General features: G+C 41.3%; 2 protein-coding genes across 8 annotated transcripts in view; one reads left to right on the forward strand and one right to left on the reverse strand.

Moving 5' to 3' along the window:
• On the forward strand, positions 1 to 22,443 carry fbxo32 (F-box protein 32). Of its 5 annotated transcripts, XR_016115221.1 has the most exons (11): positions 2 to 256; positions 834 to 952; positions 1,151 to 1,200; positions 1,311 to 1,403; positions 4,269 to 4,362; positions 9,450 to 9,634; positions 9,728 to 9,910; positions 15,951 to 16,094; positions 20,887 to 20,915; positions 20,985 to 21,045; positions 21,121 to 22,442. XR_016115221.1 is itself a non-coding variant. In XM_088998048.1 (10 exons), the coding sequence occupies exons 1-9, from the start codon at positions 153 to 155 to the stop codon at positions 20,908 to 20,910; spliced, it is 996 nt and encodes a 331-aa protein (XP_088854174.1). In that variant the 5' UTR covers positions 2 to 152; the 3' UTR covers positions 20,911 to 20,915; positions 20,985 to 22,442. The 5 variants fall into 5 exon arrangements, 4 of the variants coding, with proteins under 4 accessions (XP_088854172.1, XP_088854174.1, XP_088854173.1 ...); XM_088998048.1 differs by having other exon boundaries at positions 20,985 to 22,442; XM_088998046.1 differs by lacking the exons at positions 20,887 to 20,915; positions 20,985 to 21,045; positions 21,121 to 22,442 and adding an exon at positions 16,185 to 20,025 and having other exon boundaries at positions 1 to 256.
• Positions 21,227 to 22,926, reverse strand: part of prelid3a (PRELI domain containing 3A) — an 8,609-nt gene continuing 6,909 nt past the window's right edge. Inside the window, exons 5-7 of one of the 3 annotated variants that reach the window (XM_088998058.1) lie at positions 21,614 to 21,682; positions 21,412 to 21,529; positions 21,227 to 21,302 (exon numbers count right to left, since the gene is read on the reverse strand). In XM_088998058.1, the coding sequence (XP_088854184.1) occupies positions 21,243 to 21,302; positions 21,412 to 21,529; positions 21,614 to 21,682 (247 nt within the window). In that variant the 3' untranslated portion in view covers positions 21,227 to 21,242. Of the gene's footprint in view, positions 21,303 to 21,411; positions 21,530 to 21,613; positions 21,686 to 22,478; positions 22,645 to 22,926 lie in introns of those variants that run through there. The other 2 variants (XR_016115223.1, XR_016115222.1) reach the window with 2 other exon arrangements.

The raw sequence follows: 22,926 nt of genomic DNA on the forward strand, positions 1-22,926 counted from the left end.
TATAAGAAGCTGCGCAAGACGACGCGGCAGGACCTACATGCCGAATAACGATTGTCTCATAAAGACCAATAAGGATATATATTAAGGCCTCCGTGTTTTATTTGTCGATTTGTTTGTTTTGTCCCATATAGTCCGCCCTAAACAAATAAATAATGCCTTTCCTCGGACAGGACTGGAGGTCGCCCGGACAATGTTGGGTTAAAACTGAGGATGGATGGAAAAAGACAGCGGACGACAAAAACATCTCTGTGCAGAGGTTTGTCATCATCAATCTGCCTAACCGAAACGAATGCTTTAAAAATATTACGACAATTCGACATTTTGAAAAAAAGTAATATTATATACGTCCCCCCAAAAAGAGTTGATGTTTTTTATGTTTTGTTTTGCTCATCGCTCGTAAACGTGCAAGTGCGCAGATTAGCGCGGGGTGAGTTACTTATAAACACAGTTGACTTTTTGTCACGAACAATTTGTCGCCAAGTGACAACATTTCGAGTGTATTCCGACGTTTTTCTACGTGTAATTCAGAAATGTTGTTCTAAGACTAAATTGACGTTAACCACTAGTTTATGAACACACATTTTGGTAAAGTAAACCCAGGTACAAGAATTTCATGCCTCGATTGGAAGAGCTTATAATGTTGTTTTTTCATCACACGTCACTGGCATCGTGGTCAATGGAGACGATATTTTTTTGTTAATTATTTTTCTCATCAATCAAGTGGAATTCCTGTAGTTTACTGCACCACACTCGACGATCTCTTAAAATGTACATGTACACTTTTTGAGAATCACTGGTATAATGATAAATATGTCTCCTTCATGGTTTTCTAGCTTCTGTGAAAACGAGAAGGAGCATTTCAACAAGGAAAACCTGCTACGCACTCTCGGCTATGACATGCTCGCCAAGAAGAGGAAAAAAGACATAATGAACAACAACACCAAGGTCCTATGTGAGTCACTTACCACCATCTGAATGACTGTCTCAGCGATTAGTGCCTTTTATTGTTGATTGTGAATGTATTACTGATTTCATTCAAAAATGCCTTGATGGCTTCCAGGCATTGGCTGGTGCTCAAAGTGATTTATTTTCCTCACTGTCCCAAATCTCTACTTCAGGCCACGGATACAAACATTGTGCTTTCTCACAGATTTCCATAGGGAAAAGTGGATTTATGTTCATAAAGGAAGCACCAAGGAGGTAATGTATAACCCTCGATGCCAAAAAAATGTTGTCATTGTTTATGTCAACATATTGAGAGAACAAATTCATCTTACAGAAATTGTAATCTGTTAATTAAATTCTCTCAGCGTCATGGATATTGCACCTTGGGGGAAGCCTTCAATCGCTTGGATTTCTGCAGCGCCATCAAGGACACAAGGAGGTTCAATTACGTTGTCAGAGTGAGTCCTCCTTCCCTTCTCTCTGTATCTCTATCTTTTCTCCCTGTGTTACTTGTTATTTGATGTTTTGTTTAGCCTAGGGGTGTCCCGGTAGTTGAGTGGTTAGCACGCTGGCTTCACAGTGCACAGGTCGTGAATTCAAGACACGGTCCCCTCCCTGTGTGGAGTTTGCATGTTCTGCCCGGGCCTGCGTGGGTTTTCTCCGGGTACGCCGGTTTCCTCCCACATTCCAAAAACATGCATGACAGGCTGATTGACGACTCCAAATTGTCCCTAGGTGTTGAGTGTGAGAGTGTTGTTTTTCTTTGTGTGCCTTGCGATTGGCTGGCAACCAATTCGGGGTGTCTCCCGCCTCGTGCCCAAAGACCCTCCAGCACCCCCCGCGACCCTAATGAGTAATAAGCGGTACGGAAAATGGATGGATGGATGGAGTATGCATATACCCTTGTGCAAATTAATTGCACCACCCTGTGATATTGACTGTTTGCTGGTCTAAATCATTCTAAAGCTTGTGAAAAGTTCAGAACAATGTTTGCCACGATTGGGGTGGAATACTTGACCAACCACATTTCCTCATTACAGTGAAACCTCAACTTACGAACTTAATTGGTTCCCAGAAAGGGTGCGTAAGGCGAAAAGTGTGTATCTCAAATTTTTTATAGGAAACCATTAAAATGGGAATAATCGGTTCCCGGGTTTCCATAAAATATACTTTTGAACTTAATGAGCCTCAAAACTACACACAACATACCTTATTCTATGTATAATAAATGTGCTATTGTATTGTAATGAAAAAAATACACTGCATTGTATCATAAAGTCACTTTGTTTAAATTTGTGATGGTCATTGATGGCTTGATTGAATGGCAATGGAGGTCGAAGGTCAAAAGGAATTGCTGTTTGGAAAGAGAGGCACATTACATGAGGACTGCAATTAAAGAAATAAACTGTGCTGTAAAATCAAGTTTTATTTACCTTTTTGATGGTCGTTGATGGCTTATGGAAGGAGAGTCACCTTCCATAAGGACTATTGGTAACTTAACCTCTGGTGTGGCTTCTCTTCTTTTTTCTTTGGAGACTCCTCATCATTTTTGCTGATTAAAAACCTCTTAATTGACACCTGTTGCTTTCTGACTTGTAAGGTCTTACGAAGCTGAGGCATCACATTATCGTTCATCATGTTGATGATTGTCATAGCCACAGGTTTCTCGCATATAATTGCTTTACTCACGCTGTCGCCGCATAACTGCTTTTCGTTAATCCAAATTAACAGAAGTTTTTCAACTTCTTCGATTGCCCGAGACCGTTGCTTTGACAGCACGGAAACACCTTTTGCAACAGACGCACCTTTGATGGCTTTCTCTGTTCCGGAGAATGGTAGCAATGGTTGACTTAGCATAGCCGTGCTCGGCCGCTAAATCACACAAACACACACCTCGTTCATGTTTTTCAATTATCTTGTTCTCATCAGCGACGGTGATTTTATTTTGTGTCTTCTTGGGTTGAACACGAGCCTGTGGTGGTTTTTTTTTTCGGTCCCATCATCGTAAAATTATCAGCAAAAAGCTCCAAGTAGGCGATCGACGTGTGCATTCAATGAGACGGGGTGTGGAAAGTAGCGCCGGCTCGAGCACTGTTCGGTCGTGTGCTTCCGCCGAAGATCACTCCTCCAGATCCGAAGGTCGTGTGCTTTGTTTGGTGTTCTTCCGCCGAAGATTACCAGTCGTGGTGGGTGTTTATTATGAAAATAGTGCTTATTATAAGGTTTAATTTTCATAAATTTGACGTTCGTAAAACGAAAAGTTTGTAAGATAAGGTGTTCGTAAATTGAGGTCTCACAGTACTTGTTTGCCGGCCCTCTGATTGGATAATTAATGGATTACCATGTCCTCCTAATCCCCTTTCCGTCAGGTATAAAAAAGAAGGGTTTTTGGCTTATAAATCAGTTCTTCAAGGAGATGGATACAACACCACAGATTTCTTTGCACAGAAGGACATTATTGTGATGGATTGGTCTGGCAATTCACCGGACTTGAACATGATTGATAAATTTTTGGTCAATAATCAAGCTTGGTCTGCGTGACAAAGATTGCACAACAAAAAAGCCCTAATGTGTGCTCTAATTAATACCTGGTACATGGACCCTTCCATCATCAACAACTGTCAAAATCTGGTTGATTCCATGCCAAAACACATCGCTGCAGTGATAAAGAACAAGGGAGGACACACTTTTTGATAGAGTGTTTTATGCACATTAGTAAACATATTAGGTTATTTCATGTTTAGCTTAGTACACATTATGATTATTGCACGTTCAATTTCAGTCTATAATAATAATAGCATTATCAAGCTTATTAGTTCAATAGTCGTTGCAAAGAAGCAACGGCTCCAACTTCAATCTAAGACCCTCCCAACACTGAGTTGTCCGTAGCTGATTGGACAACAGATCGCTGCTGTGGACATTCAAAAACTTGTCAGAGCGGGAGCTCGCTCTCTTTGTTCCTATCTTTGTCCGTGTGCTCATGTCTTCGCTCCTACCTAGACGAGAGTGTGCTTTTTCTGTCTCACTAGAATAAAGTAGTTTTTTGTTCACCATTTATCGTCGTTACTGATATTTTTATCACTGAACTTCTTTGAACACCGAACCAGGAAAGAAGCAAGAATTTAAACCGAACACTTTTTACTAAAATGTACATTTGAATCATTTGAGTTGTCAAAAATGTAAACAATCAATTTTATGCCAAAATAACAGGGTGGTGCAATTAATTTGGACAAGGGTGTACTTGTTAAATGAAAAAGAAGTCTCTCAGATGGCAGTGTTATATTTATGTTCCTTTACTCAGTTTTCTTTTTTCTCTGTTGAAGCTGCTGGAGCTTATCGCCAAGTCTCAGCTCCCCTCACTCAGCGGCGTGGCTCAGAAGAACTACATGAACATTTTGGAGAGAGTGGTGCAGAAAGGTAAGTCTTTTTCAATTTCTCATCAAATTAATTTAATACAGCTGTTCCCGACCACTCTTGAGCTGAGGTGCATATTTTACAGAGGAAAATAAAAGGTGACGGTGTAGCACTTAGCAAAAGATTGACAGTTGTGGTCCAGGGGTTAATTGTCTTCCTTCAGTCGTAGCATTTGACGTTGTATTTGCCTCTTATTATTTGTTGTTGATGGTGAATTAATGTTGTTTGTTTTTTAACTAGAAATTTTTTTTGGATGGGTACTGGGTTCAATTTCAGCTCCTTCATGTGTGTAGTTTGCATGTTCTCCTCAGGCTCGCGTGGGTTTCCCCTGGGTCCTCTGTTTTCCTCCAACATTCTAAAAACATGCATCACAGGCAGATTGAACACTCAAAATTGTCCCTAGGTGTCAGTGTGAGCATGAATGGTTGTTCATTTCTGTCTGCCATGATATTGGCTGGCAACCAGTTCAGAGTGTCCCCAGCCTAATGTCTGAAGACAGTTGGGATAGGCTCCAACATCCCCAACGACCCTAGTGAGGATAAAGCGGTTCGGAAAATGAATTACTGAGTTTTTTGGGGAGTGTCGGGGGGGGGGGGGGTCAAAATAATTTAGATACAATTTCCTGCCGCACATCTGATAATCTGTCAGAGCACACTGGTTGAAATTCACTGATGAAACATACCGTTGGTGTGCATTTTATTTCACGGTTTGATTTTTGATCAATGATCTTTTGTAACTTTTGTAACTTCACCAATATTCCGACTAGGGGTACGGTAGATTCATGAAGGCAGTGCTCACACACCGGGGGCAAGTACAGTGAGACCTCGGCTTACGAACACCTTACCTTTCGAACTTTTCGGTTTACGAACGTCAAATTTATGAAAATTAAACTTTGGAATCCGCACTACTTTTCGCGATACACACCCACTGGCGGAGTGATCTTCGGATCTGGCGGATTGATCTTCAGATCTTTGGCGGAAGCACACGACCGAACAGCGCTCCAGCCGGCGCACCTTTCCACACCCCCTCTCTCTGAATTCATACGTCGATTGCCTCAGAGGAGCTATTTGCAGATAATTTTGCTATTATGGGACCGAAAAAGACTGCACCACAGGCTTGTGTTCAGCCAAAGAAGACACAAAATAAAATCACTGTCGAGGAGAAGGAGATAATTGAGAACCACGAACGAGGTGTGCGTTTGTGGTGTCACATGTGTGCACCGCGGCTGTCATGTGAATCTTGGCCTGACATATCTCTCACGCTGTGTGTCACTTCCTTGAGAGTAACTTTCGACTACCATTCTACAAATAAAGAGGTCGGTACCGTCCACCATTGCTACCATCCTTCGCCTAAAAGCTTGACACAAAGGCGTTAGTCGATGCTTTCACGTGACTAATGACACCGAAATTGTCACGTGCGATTTGACAGCTGGGGCGGGGCCGGCGCTCCCGACCTCCGCCAGCCAGAAGAAGGAGATCATTGAGAAACACAAACGAGGTGTGCGTGTTGATCCCCTAATCATTGATACTGGGACATTTCAACAAGTCGCTGTCACCTCACCAGTGACATGATTACGACACCTCGCGCCTCGCTGTGTCTTGTGCTGGCAAGTCCAAGAGCTTGCTTAGCCCGAGGTGATTGTTCGCCGCGATCACGGACAGCAACAGTTTGTTGCTGTCCGTGATCGCGAGTGTGCCATTTTATTTTGCCTAGCTTGACAGGCTGGATGGATCGCACCCGCCCGCCTTCTTTTGTCGCGTTTTATTCCGGTCCGTGGAATCATCAGACTCTCACCTTTTGTTGTAATAAAATCTCTGCCAGCACCTGCGGGACTCGTGGTGGATGCAGATGACATCGAAGAGCTGGTTGCTGACCATAATGAGGTACTCAACACAGAGGATTTGATTTGCCTTCAAGAGGACAAGCAGAAGCAGGCCATTCAGGAGTCGATGTGCAGGCTTTTATTGAACAGTTTCATCCAGAAAAGGCTATGAGAATCATCAACATGATGAATGATAATGTGATGACTCAGTTTCGTAAGATCCTACAAGTCAGAAAGCAACAGGTGTCAATTAAGAGCCATCAACGACCATCAAAAATGTAAATAAAGTGACTTTATTATACATTGCAGTGTATTTCTTACAATTACAATACAATAGCACATTTATCATACATAGAATAAGGTATGTTGTGTGTAGTTTTAAGGCTTATTTAGTTGAAAATGATATTTTATGGAGACCTGGGAACGGATTATTCTCATTTTAATGGTTTCCTTTGGGCAATTTTTTTTAGATACACACTTCTCACCTTACACACTCTGTCTGGGAACCAATTAAGTTCGCAAACTGAGATCTCACTGTAGATGACATGGGGTCCCTGGAAACATGAAATAATATATTTCCAAAAAGTCAATAATTTCAGTCACTTCAAAAGCCCGTCAATAAAATAGAAAGTGTGTGCATGTTTCCCCAGGAGACAATGAGTGGAGAAGCCAATGTGTCAATTCAGGTTTCTCATTATAGGTTAGGTGACTGATTTAAAAAAGTCAAGAGTCTGTCTGGGTCTGAATATTATTCTTTGTTTTGTTTTTTTGTTTATTGTTTGTACTAAATATTCAAAGTTCAAATGCCTATTTAAAGTTGATTTATTCAAAGTTGCTGACTCTTGAGATCAAATGTTATATAGAAAAAAGGCAGGTTCGTGAGTTATTTTGATTTTTTTTTAATTTGGATTAAATGTGTTCATTGTTTGAGATTAAGTAAATTATACTTGGTTATAAATTAATAAAATAAAAGACAATGACTTGTTTTAAAGTCACTTGTGTCAGATTCTACTTTTGGAGAATTATGAAGACATGAGTGTGGTTACTCATGGTACAATGGTACCTTTACTTGAGAAATTAATTGGTTCTTGAGGAAATCAAATGTTTTCCATATAAATGTCTTAATTCATCCCAAATGCCCCCTCTTCCTCTGATTCAGATAAAAATGCGTCAAAATGTATACCAAATACATATTACAATTAGATCATGGCACAAGAAATGAGAGTGGTATTTCATCGATGAATGATTGCAACCCTCACATGCTATCTAGCTAGCTATCTATTTGCTGTCTATTAGCTATCTAGCTGGCTATCTATTAGCTCTCTAGCTAGCTAGGTATCTGGCTGGCTATCTTTTAGCTATCTAGCTAGCCATGTATATAGCTGGCTAGCTGTTAGCTAGCTAATAGCTAGCTGGCTAGCTTTCTGTCTATTTGAGTTACTTCTGGGCTGAGTGAAGGCTGGCACGTGTGGCTGCCGCTGCTCACCCACAGAAAAAACATTCTCTGACTGTGAATTGACCTTGAGGTTTCGAAAGGCGCTTAGAAATGAAATTTATTATTATGATGATGTTGATTATTATTATGGAAAAAATACAAATGGTCATTTAAAGGACAACCGACGTCTCCGGACAAGTAGCCCTCACGTTACGTCACTGAAGGAAGGCCCTGACCGAAAAAAGGGCACATTGTAGTAGTCCTTCCATCACGTCAATGTATTTTGCTGTACTTTGTTTGGTCTGAAAACTTCATGTTGCACCAAAAAGAGGCAGAAGAGGGCGACAAAGCTCTGTATAAGGAATTAATCAGCCTGTGGAAACGGGCTGATTAATTCCTTACACGGAGCTTTGTCGCCATTTTCTGTCTCTTTTTGGTGCAACATCCCCCCCTATTGCCTCAAAATGGCGCAGAATAAATTATTTAATCAATTGCAAACATGTATGCTTTCCTCTTCAGAACTATTTGAATCAAATTGCCATTGTTTTGATTCTCCAGCAAGGCAAGACGTCTTGGGGTGACACGGGGGCGGGACCTTCTGAAACTGGCCACTTCCGGGTTCATTTTTTTGCAGATTTTGGACACTTTAAGTCATTTTTATTGGTGTTTTGCATTGACTAAAAATATCATCATGCGTGTTTTGGGTATTTTAGATGCTATAAAACGTTATTCTGATGTCAGTTAGTAAATAAAAAAGTGATGTCGGATGTCCTTTAACTTTTAACTGTCTATCTCATTTCTTAAGATGTCTTTAGTCCATATTTTCTCTCAGACGTGGGTTATGCCTCGTGTTTTGTAAAGAACTGATCCAAGGACGTTTGCTTTTCTCAGATTTTCAATCCTTTACAATCCTTTGAAAATGTCCATGGCAAACATCAGCACAGTGAGCGATTACCTGACTGGTAAACACATTTTCTGTGTGATTAGCATTTACGTAACTACCTTGCTAGCTATTTACTATCTACAGTAAAGTCTCGTTATATTGATATCGGATATATCGATAGTCCCGGTTATATCGATACTATTTCTATGCACACACGGAGAAAATTACACGCAAACAGGGTCGGATATATCGATAGTCCCGGTTATATCGAGATTTTTTCGGACTCCCTTGAATATCGATATAACGAGACTTTACTGTATTTGCGAATTTTTAACTATCTATTAGCTATCTGTTGGCTGGCTATCTAGCTAGCTAGCTATTCGCTGTCTGGCTAGCTCTCTAGCTATCTAGCTAGCTATATAATAGCTAGATGGCTGTCTGGCTATCTAGCTAGCTTTCTATGTATTTGTTACTTAAGGGTTGAGTGAATGCTGGCAAGTGTGGCTGCTGCTGCTCACCTACAGAAAAACTGATCTTGTGACTGTAAATTGACCTCGAGAGTTTTGAAAGGTGCTTAGAAATTAAATGTTATTATAAAACTATCCGAACACCTCCTGGGCAAGTAACAAGGACGTCAGAATCAGAATCTGAAATCCTTTAATAGTCCCACAATGACTTCTATGTATGTATCGACGTACAGTAGAAGTCTATCTTAGCCAATAGCATGCACGGGTGATGCTCGGTAATTGCCAATGGTAGAACAGCTGTAAGTATGTTGCGTTCGGGAAACTAAGCTGCGAACAGCAAAGCAAACTGGATTTTTACCTTTTGCACCTTTACATTCTTTTGAAACAAGAAGCTGTGTTTCCACCACTGTATTACTGAGGTTGTTGTGAAAATGTTGAAATTGTCTTTAGTGAGAAATCTGTTTCTCATCACTCATGCCGCAGTGCTCGACGACCAGCAGAACGTGCGTCCCATCAAGGAGCTACTCCAAATGCTCTATCTCTCCCTGTGCAGTTTGGTTCAGGACATGGGCAAGTCTGTGCTCGTGGGGAACATCAACATGTGGGTGCATCGCATGGACATCATCCTGCAGTGGCATCAGCAACTAAACAAGATCGAGATCAGCAAGGTGGGACAGGAAAAAAACAGTCTGGTTTATATTCCCACTGGTGTTTATGGAAGTAAAAAAGAAGCACCAAATCTTTTTTTGTGGCCCTTCCAGCCAACATCTACGGGCATGACGCTAATGGAGCTGCCTGCCAGTCTGCAGCTAAATATCATGCAACGACTGTCAGATGGCAGGGACCTGGTCTGCCTGGGCCAAGTCTGTCCAGAATTGGGGGGCCTTGCTGAGGACAGCCTACTCTGGAAAAGACTGTGCCAGTACCACTTCACAGACAGACAGGCATGTGAACATTCAGTCAATCTTTAAACCTTTAATCTTTAAACTATTTCACTCAGCGCTGAATTTCATCCTAAATCATGACAATTCAGTCACTAAACATGATTGGATGTACCTTTATTAGTCTTGCAGTGGAGAAATGTACATTTCATAGCAGCAAAGTTATGAAAGAAAGATGAAAGAAGTAGAAAAACGAAATACAGGAGCTGCTGGAAAGGCGGCCACTCTCACGGCGCCATCTTGAAGTCAAAAGAACAAAAGAAACCCTAAATAACAAATAATATAAGAACAAAAAGACACAGAGAGTCACTCATTGTTAAGCACCTTCTGAACCCTCTTTGTTACATGAAGCAGTTCTAGATAAAAGAGGAGAGGAGTAAAGCATCCTTTTCACCAGTGGATCAGGGACGTCATGATGGAATTTGCTTGTAGCAAACACAAAGCTGGAGCATCCATTGACAAAAATAGATTGTCTCACATTTCCTGTCCCGCGTAAATCTGTTTCAATTCCTAGCTGCAACAGTTCCACATACGCATCGGCGCAGACGCTCCTTTCTTTTTATCGCGGGCTCCTCAAGCCATGCATCGATCTAGCAGCAGACTGTCCAACAGCACCGAACTTTCTGCTGAACAAAGCGGGGCTGTGAAGATGCTGCGCAAAAAAACACAATGGCCCTAGAGCTGTCCAGCGATGACAGTCAAATGGCACAGACATTTCTCACATTCAAAAATAGTGCTGGCATATTTGTGCTGCCGAAAAGGCGCAACCACTCCGCACAGCCTCCTCGATGAACGTTGTGGCCAAAAAAACAATCTGTATCCATTCCATCCGACGGACAACAACACAAAGTGACAAAAGAATACTCAAAAACAATACAGAAACAACAACAAAAAAAGCAAGGCTCATGAGAGTACTTGCTGACGGCTCCCTACTCGGGCGCTATCTTAGACTTCTTATATATTATCCCATGTATGTATCCCATGTATTATCAATGTAAATTTCTCCACTGTGAGACTAATAAAGGCAAATCCAAATCCAAATCCCTTCATCCATTTTCCAGACTGCTTCGGGTAGAGTGAACGCTGGCGCAAATGGCTGCCGCTGCTCACCCGCACACAAAAAAATCCCGTGACTATAAACTGTCCTTGACAGTTTTGAAAGGTGCTTAGAAATTACATTTATTATTATTATTATGATTATTATTATTATTACTATTATTATTATGGTTGCAGGGGGTGCGAGAGCCTATCCCAGCCGTCAAAGGGTACTAGACTGGCGGCACCCTGAATTGGTTGTCAGCCAATCGCAGGGAAGACAAACACAAAGAACCATGTGCTCTCACACACACCTTGGGACAATTTGGAGTGTTCAATCAGACTGCCATGCATGTTTTTGGAATGTGGGAGGGAACCGCAGGACCCAGAGAAAACCTATACGTGCCCGGAGAGAACATGCAAACGCCACAAAGAGAGGCCGAACTGGGTCTTGAACTGTGAAGTCGGCGTGCTAACCACTCGACTACCGGGCCGCCCTATTATATATTATATCTGTATATGTTATTTCTTATATTATACTCTATTTGGTACAATATATCAGACATTCCGCATTTCTAAACATAGAATAGCATTGCTTCAAAGCTAAACAATATCATAGCAGAGTCCGGCACCGCCATGTCTGGACAGTAGGAATATATATATAGGGCCTAAACTACCAGTAAGACTTTAGTTCGCTGACGACGTTTCTTGGATAAGAAGCGAAACGTCCGACACCTTCAAAGAAGTACAGATGACGGCTGAAGAAACCTCCTATCCAAGAGGCTTCGTCGGCGAACTCAAGTCTGACTGGTCGTATCTGCCCTATTCATATATCCGTAATGTCCAGACATGGCGGCGCCGGATAGGCTATGATAGGTCCCTACTCTTAGGTTGAGGGGAGCAGAGGACCACTCACTGTGGCCCCACTGATTGTTCCTACATTCCTGACTAACGACTGACCTATTTGCCCCACTCCCACCTTCATCACCTCATCAGCATTACGAATGTTGCCTAACCTGTTTTGCCTAAGCAGGCTATTGTATGAACGATCCAAATTGAACCTCACCCCACCAGACCGGTTTAATGAAGGATTTTTTGTTGTTTTATAAGAATCACTTCTTTTACCCCCCTTTCAAACCATCTATGTTCTTTCGCTAAGATTTTAACCTCATTGTCGTCAGATGGGTGTCTTTTTTTAGGTGCAAATGTACTGCCGATTGAGGCCCACTTGTATTATCCCTGCGATGTTGATAGTCTTTTTTTGAGAATTTGTTGAGTCTCTGTCAGAGATATGACAGTCAGACACCGTGGACAGAGACTCAGAACCAGAAAGATTGTCCCCACTGCCGGCAGGAGACGCAGTCATCAGATGACATACGTCTGAATTCTGCGCCCCTCTGCCAAGCTATTTATTGAGAGTATATGTAAATTACAGTGATATATTAGTAAACATAGTTTTCTTGATTATAATGCCACGCGCCTGGGCGTTCTTAGACCAACAGCTGCAAGCAGTAAAACATAAGACATTTTAATTGGTTGTCTTTTCCAAGAACTGATAAGTTTGTAATCTGGCACTTGTGCAGGATGTTTAAGCCGTAAATAACTTTGGTGAAAAAGGAGTATCTAAAGCCCTAAATTCTGTGCAAGGCCGGACCTTCTAGAATCTAGATGGAGACGACAGTTCACCTTGCCGTGTCTGTTTCACTCAGATTTACTGTGGCCATCTGCGCTTTGACTGTAGGCCCATTGTTTAGTTGGTCAGCAAAGCACGGCACTTTTAAACATGATAAATTATTATTCTCCATCAGTCTCCCCAATGTACTGGTCTTTACAATTTTCATTCTTACAATGTATTGAATAAACTACATTACTATGTTTTTCATTTGGTAGCCTATCTTTTGGATGCACTAATTTTTGCCTTAACGTGTTTATCGGTTTGAAATAAGTAGGAATTTTGTGTTGCCAAAGGACTCTTTGTTTCAGAAACTCTTGCAATGTAAGGTACTGCTACTCCTTCTTTTTGTATCTTGATAATTTTTGGTTTCATTCTCTATTCTTTCTTTCTGACATTTGTTGAATGACCACTGAGAGTACCCACAGTTAGTGAGTGCTCTCCTGATATGTTTTGACTCCTTTTCTCTACCTTCAATGCTAGTTGGTATTAGTTTAGCCCCATGCTGGAGGGTTCTGATAACTCATAGTTTGTGTTGTAAAGGGTGGTTAGAGTCAAAAAGTAAGTATTGGTCAGTGTGCGTAGCCTTCCCTAAAGACTTTTGTTATTAGCGCTCTGTCCTCTTTCATAATTACTTTACAATCCAAGAAGGCTAGTTGGTTCTCTTTAATGTCCTCACGAGTAAATTTAATGTTGCTGTCTACAGAGTTGAGGTGATCTGTGAAGGATTGAATATCTTGTTTTTTTTAATTATGACAAAAGTATCCTCCACATATCTAAACCAGTGTCTAGCTTTTGTCCCCGGGAAGGATGTGAGGGCCTGTTTCTCCATCTCTTCCATGTACAGATTAGCCACTATGGGTGAAACTGGTGAGGCTATAGCACAACCATGAATTTGTTTATAAAATTTCTCCCGAAATTGAAAATACGTAGCATTAAGGCAGATTTCTAATAATTGGCAGATGTGATCCGCTTTAAGTTTGGTTCTTTCATGCAGAGAAACGTCCGCCAGCAGTCTCGTCCTCACCACCGAGACTGCTGCTGGGGTTGGGACAGATGTAAAGAGAGAAGTCACATCGTATGATGCCAAAGTTTCCTCAGGTTCCAATATGAGGTCTTTGATCCTCTCTACAAACCCTGTGGTGTTCTCTATGTGATATTCTGTGTTACCAACCAACGGAGCTAAGATTGTAGCCAAATATTTAAAAACTTTGTATGTAGAGGAGTCAATGCTACAAACAATGGGCCTGGGTCTCTTCCAATAGATACAAGAAAGAAATGATAGACTGTCTCCAAAAGTTAGAGAAAGGAAAACATATAGACAAACAGATGTATTTTAGAATATACCCGGAAGAGGCCACGCCATGTATCTATGGCCTGCCAAAAATACATAAAGAAGGGTTCCCCCTCAGACCCATTGTTTGTTTTGGGGCCACAGGGAGTTGTCCTCTGCTCCCCCTAACCTAAGAGTAGGGACCTATCATAGCTGTGTCCGGCGCCGCCATGTCTGGACATTAGGGATATATAAATAGGGCAGATACGACCAGTCAGACTTTAGTCCGCTGACGAAGCCTCTTGGATAGGAGGCGAAACGTCCGAAACCTTCAAATTTGTACAGATGACGGCTGAAGAAACCTTCACATCGATGGACCACTCCTGTACGAATGAGAGCTTACACAGATGAAGTGAGAGGGTTGTAATTGGTGGAGACTTCTATGGACATGTTGGCGCAGGAAACAAAGATGATGAGGAGGTGATGAGCAGGTTTGGACTCCAGATGAGGAACACTGAAGGACAGATGGTGGTTGACTTTGCCAAGAGAATGGAAATGGCTCTTGTGAATACTTTCTTTCAGAAGAGACAGGAACATAGGGTGACCTACAAGACTGGAGGCAGAAGTACACAGGTAGACTGCATTTTGTAATAACGGCGCAATCTGAAGGAAATCAGTGGTTGGTGAGAGTGTAGCCAGACAGCATAGGTTGGTTGTGTGTAGGATGGCGCTGGTATTGAGGAAGATGAAGAAACCAAAGGCAGAACTGAGGAAAAAATGGTAGAAGTTGAAAAAGGAAGAGTGTTTTATGACTTTTAGAAAGGAGTTAAGACAAGCACTGGGTGGGCAAGAGGTCCTTCCAGATGACTGGCAAACTAAAGTGAACATAATCAGAGAGACAGTTCGGAAAGTACTTGGTATATTACCTGGAAGAACAGCAGATCAGGAGATGTCGTGGTGGAATGGGGAGGTGCAGGAGTGTATACAGGGAAAGAGGTTAGAGATGGCAATGTATTAACAGGTGCCAGTCGTGTGATGGTAAGTTGGAAAGAGTACTTTGAAGAATAGATGAATGAGGAAAATGAGAAGGAACAAAAAGTAGAAGATGTGACCGTTGTGGACCAAGACGCACCAAAGATGAGCAAGGATGAAGTGAGGAGGGCGCTGAAGAGGATGAAGGGGGGAAAGGCACTTGGGCACTCTGCAGTGACTGAACACCCTGCTCACACAAATGCAGTTGGTAAGGCAATAAGCTACTTTGTAAAGTGGCCCATAGTGTTTGGCTAAAAAAAAACAAACATAAATGTTATGATAGGGCAGGTTTCGGGAACCTATGGCTTGCGAGCCATATATGGCTCTTTTGATGATTGCATCATGCTCGGCGATAAAACGTAACACATATTCTCGCTTTTTCGCTGTTCATTTCCTGTTTGGTCAGCAGTTGGCGCAAAGCGCCATTTTGATTGGATGATACTGACCTAAGCTGGCTGTTGATGTCGAAACAGGTAAACACCCCCTTTTAAATAAGCCTGACACTTCAGGTTGAATGGACGGAAGGATTCGCCTTTGTGGAGAGAAAAAGTGCTGTCGTGATTCTAATTTGCAATAAAACAATACCATAAATGAAACAGTTGAATATCAGTGGCACTTTGACAAGCCCCATGCTAATGTTAGCATCAGTATACTTCTGTGAGAGACAGAAGAAAGTAAGCGTGCAAGCTAATAAGCAGTGTGCAGGCTAGCTAGCAGTAGCTTCGCCTATGGACCGGGAAAGTTGACTTTCATTCCGATCGTTTGGCTGGATTTTTACCAATCATGAGGAACGGAAAACCATTCATATTAATGGTGAGGTTTATCACAAAGTTATTTTAAATAATACATATATATAATACATGTTAGCATGTGTGTGGCTAACATTTCTAAATATTTTACTTTGATGGCTCGCTTGGTTAAAAAGGTCCCCGCCCCTGTGATAGGGGAACAAGAAACTAAAACCGTAGTGCTATTTTTTGTTTTGTTATTTGAGTTATGTCTTAAAAAGGCTTCTCCTTCTATTACTGTAGATCCGAAGGCGCCTGATGGTATCAGACAAAGGTCACCTGGAATGGAAGAAGATGTACTTCAAGCTGAGCCGCTGTTATCCACGACGAGAGCAGTACAGCGACACTCTGCACTTTTGCTCACACTGTCACATCCTTTTCTGGAAGGTACACTTACATTTTGTAAATTGAGATTACACCTAAAATGCAGGCCTATATTCCACCAAATATTTCAAGTTTCGACGTTTGACCCTACAGGACGCAAATCATCCCTGCACAGCCAACAACCCAGAAAGTTGCACCACAGCCTTGTCACCTCAAGACTTCATCAACCTTTTTAAATTCTGATCCCCGCCACACTCCGTAAAACACATTGAAACAGAGTGCACATTCTGTTTGTAAACATGAGTTTTAACGGACAAACGACACAATTTTTTTGTTTCCTAACTGACATCAGAAAAACATTTTATAGCATCTAAAATACCCAAAACATGCAGACTGATATTTGTAGTCAAATGCTAAACACCAATAACAATGACTTAAAGTGTCCCAAAACTGCCACAAATGAGCTCGAAATTGGGGAGATTCAGAAAGTCCGGCCCCCTTGTTCATGATGTCAGGTTAGGATTGGCCCACCCACAAACTGCTTTGCTCCAGAATCAAAACAATGGCTTGAGAGAGTTCAGATTCGGAGAAGATGCTTTCTTGTGACTCATCCAGTTATGAATATGATTCAAATAGTTCTGAAGAGGAAAGCATACATATTTGAGATCGATTAAAGAAGTCCTTCCGTATCAATTCGAGCCGTCTGCAAGCAATGAAACCGGTTAAGGAGATCTGTACTCTGATGTAGCAGCCCAGAAAATGCGCAAGATGGCGCACAAGCTGTGTTTCATCCAGTATATGGACCCGCTTATAAGAGCCGACCTTCGGTTAAAGCGGCCCGTGATTGGTTAAAATCCGTGGTAGAAGACAGAGGGGTGGGTTTTACGCACACACACAAAAGAGACAGCGCCACAATTTCAGCAGCACACAAACATCAGAGATGTTGACACGAGAGAGAGCTCGACAGCGCTTCAGAGTAACAAATGACACGGTGGAAATCAATGAAAAGGTTTCTTCAGCCGTCATCAGTACTTCTTAGAAGGTGTCGGACATTTTCGCTTCTTATCCAAGATGCTTCTTCATGTATTTTAGATGATACCCGGGAGAGGCCACACCATGTATCTATGGCCTGCCAAAAATACATAAAGAAGGGTTCCCCCTCAGACGCATTGTTTGTAGCATTGACTCCACTACATACAATGTAGCCAAATATTTACAAACTATCTTAGCTCCGTTGGTTGGTAACACAGAATGTCACGTAGAGAACACCACAGGGTTTGTAGACCTCATATTGGAACCTGAGGAAACATTGGCATCTTACGATGTGACTTCTCTCTTTACATCTGTCCCAACCCCAGCAGCAGTCTCAGTGGTGAGTACGAGACTGCTGGCAGACGTTTCTCTGCATGAAATAACCAAACTTAAACCAGACCACATTTATTGGAAATCTGCCTTAATACTACGTATTTTCAATTTAGGGAGAATTTCTCCAAACAAATTCATGGTTGTGCTAGTTTCACTCATAGTGGGTAATCTGTACATGGAAGAGATGGAGAAACAGGCCCTCACATCCTTCCCGGGGACAAAACCTAGACACTGGTTTAGATATGTGGGCGATACTTTCGTCATAATTAAAAAAAACAAGTAATTCAATCCTTCACAGATCACCTCAACTCGGTAGACATCAACATTAAATTTACTTGTGAGGACATTAAAGAGAACCAACTAGCCTTTTTGGATTGTGAAGTAATTATAAAAGAGGTCAGAGCGCTAAAAACATAAGTCTTTAGGAAGGCTTCACACACGGACCAATACTTACTTTTCGATTCTAACCACCCTCTACAACACCAACTAGGAGTTATCAGAACCCTCCAGCATTAGGCTAAACTAATACCAACAAGTGTCGCAGGTAGAGAAAAGGAGTCAACATATCAGGAGAGCACTCACAAACTGTGGGTACCCTCAGTGGTCATTTAACAAATGTCAGAAAGGAAGAATAGGGAATGAAACCAAAAATTCTGAAGATACAAAAACGAGAGGGGTAGCAGTACCTTACATCGCAGGAGTTTCTGAAAAACTACAGAGTCCTTTGGCAACACAAAATTCCACACTTTAAGGCAAAAATTAGTGCATCCAAAAGATAGGGTGCCAAATGAAAAACAAAGTAATGTAGTTTATTCAATACATTGTAAGAATGAAAATTGTAAAGAGCATTACATTGGGGAGACTAAATAAATTCTTAAAAAAAGACACTATCAACATCGCAGGGATAATACTAGTGGGCCTCAATTGGCAGTACATATGCACCTAAAAGCTAGCAACCATGCATTTGACGACAATGAGGTTGAAATCTTAGCGAAAAAACATAGATTGTTTGTCCTTCACTAAACCGATATGGTGGGATGAGGTTCAATTTGGATCGTTCGTACAATAGCCTGCTTAGGCAACATAAGATTAGTAATGCTGATGAGGTGATACCGAAGCAAGTGGGGCAATCAGGCCAGTCGTTAGTCAGGACAATAGGAACAATCAGTGGAGCCGCAGGGAGTAGTCCTCTGCTCCCCCCTACCTAAGAGCAGGGACCTATCATAGCAGTGTACGGCACCGCCATGTCTGGACAATAGGGATATATACCGAACCTACCAGTAAGACTTTAGTTCGCTGAAGAAGCTTCTTAGATAAGAAGCGAAACGTCCGACACCTTCAAAGAAGTAGAAATGACGGCTGAAGAACCTTTTCATCGATAAATGAGTAAACATGCATCAAACTTCCGCTATCCAAGCGCCGAATCGCTCACTCTGGTTAGCTTCCTCTGCTGGTGCTCTACTGCCCTGGTACGTTGGAAATGGCTGCTTTTTCCGTTGGAAATTTGTGTAAACTTACACCTTCTTTATGCGTGTTACCGCAATTGGCTGCCACACAACAATTCACCATAACGTTATTTATGTAGTTTTCCGTCTAATTTCGCGATCAACACAGTGTTTTCAGATGAAAAAAGTACCCAAAATGCATTGTGTGTCGCTTTCTCGGTCAGGGGCGTACCGGATGTGATGTCACTTCCAGCATCGACATCAAGTCGAAAACAAGCCTTCGTGAATATTCAGCGTGACTTTTAAAGAGTAAAATATAGCTATATGGGGTGGAATCTCTGCAAAGTGCGGTCAGTAGAAGTCATTTGAAGTGACTTTACAAATTATGGACGCAGCTTGGCAGGTTGTACTTTAATTGATCTATTATAATAGGAATATATTCAGACAATGCGACTCAATGGTGATCAGGCAGTAGGACTAATATGCAATTTGATATTAAGATTTGTTTACTTTTTAGTCAGGCACTGTGTCGTGAGTGAAAGAAAACTATGGAATGTCAAACAATAATCTTTGTGCAGGAGGTGGGAGCAGTAGAGGCGAGGAAATGCAAATGTATGAATTTGTTGTCGTTACTTTAAACACAAGCATTTGGAAGATTAGTCAGGCATGACTCAAATCTGTACAATTATTTGATTCTGTGAACAATGACCACATTGGAGGTTATATGTTTAAAACTCAGAGGGTATTTTTTGTTTTGTCCCTGCTAGTGAGAGAGGCTTGAGTACCAGTACCATGCTTTTTTTACTTTTATAAATATTTGATACCTTTTGTTTAATCTGTTTATTTTCTGCCGTGGCTGCTCTTGTAATTGATTATGGTTTAAATATGTTACATTTGGTGTGCCTTACTTATTGAAAAACTTGAAATCAGGAGTCGGCATTTTTTTCAGATCCTATATTTATTTTTGGATACCAGTGTGTGGACCATCACGTTTTTCTAAGGCTCTTGCATGCTGAAGAACCATGGAGTGCATTTATTACAATTAGTGGCTCAGCTTGTTTGAATTTGATTTGAAAGAACCGCCAGAATCAAAGTTTTTCTGTTTGCGCTGCTCAATTCATTGATGTACATATAATTTATGAAGAATCTGGTTGTAGAAATAAAATATTAACTTTGAGAAGCAATACAGCATGTATTTATTGAGCGTGCGCACACTTTTCTCGAAACTTTCACGAGCAAATGCAAATACCGCCCCCTTCTGGAAAAACGGAGAACTGCAAGTCTATTTAATTTTTGTAAACCCGCCAAAGAAATGCGTGCATTTTAAACCTCCTTTGCAGTACGCCAACCCGACATTGTCTTTGATTAAGATAACCATGACTGTTACGATAAAAAGATTGTTGATGTAGTCAATGACTGCAAATGTTGAACCAATTTGTTGCATTTCCATTCATCCATCATTCGTACCACTTATTCCTCAGGGTCACGGGGGGTTGCCAGCCAACTGCAGGGCAGGGCTGCAATGTATTTGTTATACACAAATAATTTGAAGTCATTAGCAGAGGATGCGTATCATGGCACAGGTCACTGTTTGTACACATTCCAATAAAATTTTGACACATATTCAATGTATACAAAGCATGTTCAGTTCTGTATCGGTGTTCATCAATTACATAAACACATGTTCAGTAGAATGGGGGTCCAATGATCACACACTCAATCAGACACGTAGTGTTATGAGGCCAAGCACTTTGCAGACTGCACCCTCACTCTCAACCATGCTCTCAGTAACTAAGAGTTGAAGGTACTACTGCCTGACAATGCATTAAAAATGTGTTGGTGTTTTGTCGTATTGTGGAAAAAAAAAGGTTGCCTTCAAAGAACAAAAAACTGGTTTAACCCTGCAATTAAAGTCCTTATTTCCTCATACTTCCATCGTGGAACAAAATGTTTAGATTTTAAACACACCAAAAGCATCTTTTTTCAGGGGACCCTACACCTGCGACAGTGTTGGAGTCACTCATTATTGATGTTTGCATTGACAGATCACATCCAAATGGTCATCCTGATCAAGGTGATTCAAACAACAAGAGTGCCCCTTCATTCATTTTGTTGCAAACAATGTCCTTTTCTATTGGAGCAGAAGTCAGTCATAGTGGAACCGTTCCTCCACCAGTATCTCTCGTTGGGCATGTACACCACAGGTAAGCCCGTGTGCGGTGTGAGAAGTCCACAAAGCTGCCTCATGTATTAGTCTGAAGCACCTGCTCTCGTTCCAGTGTGGCGATCCTGCAAATGTCAAGCGTTAACAATTTAATGAGCAATAACCAATTAATGTTGTAAATGCCATGTTCTATCAAAGGAGAATATATTTGTGCAGGGTTACCAGACGTTGTAGATGTCATAGTGTAATATTTTCTCTTTCGGAGTTCTGAATAATCCATTCAATAGCATCCCAACCCTAGAGAATTACAAAGAAAAAAAGCATTTGATGATGCCAAGCAAAAGACCTTGACATGAGGTTGACAAGGAAACTACATGCAATGATGTGTCTTGCGTGCGAGTGTTACCTTCCTGGCATTGGCTGTCATCCACCTTGCCATCATGCCCTCCAGGGCAAAATAATCCCTTGAGCTACTCAAGCTTGCTCCCTTCACTGTAATGATGGCCTCCTGTGTTAGGATGGTGCTGCGGGCCACAAAAAAGGTTCATCAAATAAACATTTACCCATCCCAACCCCCCCAAAATGTATTGACTTAAAAACAAACTTACACATCAGGGTTGTCTGGGTGAGGTGTGTAAAGGAGCTTCTCATCCACTGAGATCAGGGGCAAGAGTAATCTGCTAGACCACAGGTGTCAAAGTCAAGGTCAGCAGGCCAAATCCGGCCCGCCACATCATTTTTTTTCGGCCCGCGAAAGCAAATCAAACTAAATTCCATGATGATTGCTAAAATCTGAGCCAAAAGTTAATATTTTTGAATGTCAACCACAATAAGTCATTATTCTTGACTTCAGATTTGAACACGAGTTATTCATTAATTTGCTGTGTGCTCTATATGTAATATTTGAAGGGATTAAAACATTCTAATGGGTTCCCCAAATTCATAACGGCCCTCGAGAGGAAACCATAGCTAGACAAAGCAACACTCAGATGAATTTCAAAATGTAGAATAATATAAATACAGTACAGTGTGGCCTTGGCTTACAAACTTAATTGGTTCCCAGACAGAGTGTGTAAGGCAAAAAGTGTGTAACCCAAAAAATAATTTCCCATAGGAAACTATTAAAATGAGAATAATCCGTTCCCAGGTCTCCATAAAATATAATTTTCAACTAAATAAGTCTTAAACCTACAGACATTATACCTTATTCTATGTATAATAAATGTGCTATTGTATTGTAATGAAATAAATACACTGCACTGTATATTAAAGTCACTTACATTTGTGATGGTTGTTGATGGCTCTTAATTGACACCTGTTGCTTTCTGACTTGTACGGTATTATGAAACTGAGGCATCACATTATCATTCATCATGCTGATGTTTCTCATAGCCACAGTATTTTTTGGAACTGTTCAATAAAAGCCTGCACATCATTCCACTTGCCATGCCAACATTGCCTTGATGCTCTCACTTGATGCTGCTGCCATCTCCTCCTCCTCGCCCTCAGATGACAACTCCTGAATGGCTTGCTTCTGCTTGTCCTCTCGAAGGCAAATCAAATCCTCTGTGTTGAGGACCTCATTAGGGTCAGCAACAAGCTCCTTGATGTCATCTGCATCCACTTGCAGTCCCATGTTCTGTCCAATGGAAAGAATGTCGTCCAAAACAACAGAGTCATGAGGATCAAATCCTTCAGTGCCTCTCAAGGATGCATGTGGGAAACAAATTCTTCCATGCTGCTTTCAAGGATTGAAGTGTAACATCATGCCAAGCCTTTTCTATCAGCTGAACACAATGATACACAATGATTGAAATGGTCCTTCCAATAATCCCTAAGGGATAGTTCGATGTCATTAGTCACGCGAAAGCATCGAGTAAATAAAGCCTTTGTGTAAAGCTTTGTTGCGAAGGATGGTAGC

Source organism: Hippocampus bargibanti, linkage group LG06, assembly GCF_051943395.1.
Source record: "Hippocampus bargibanti isolate YZ-2025 linkage group LG06, ASM5194339v1, whole genome shotgun sequence".
Taxonomy (NCBI): Eukaryota; Metazoa; Chordata; class Actinopteri; order Syngnathiformes; family Syngnathidae; genus Hippocampus; species Hippocampus bargibanti.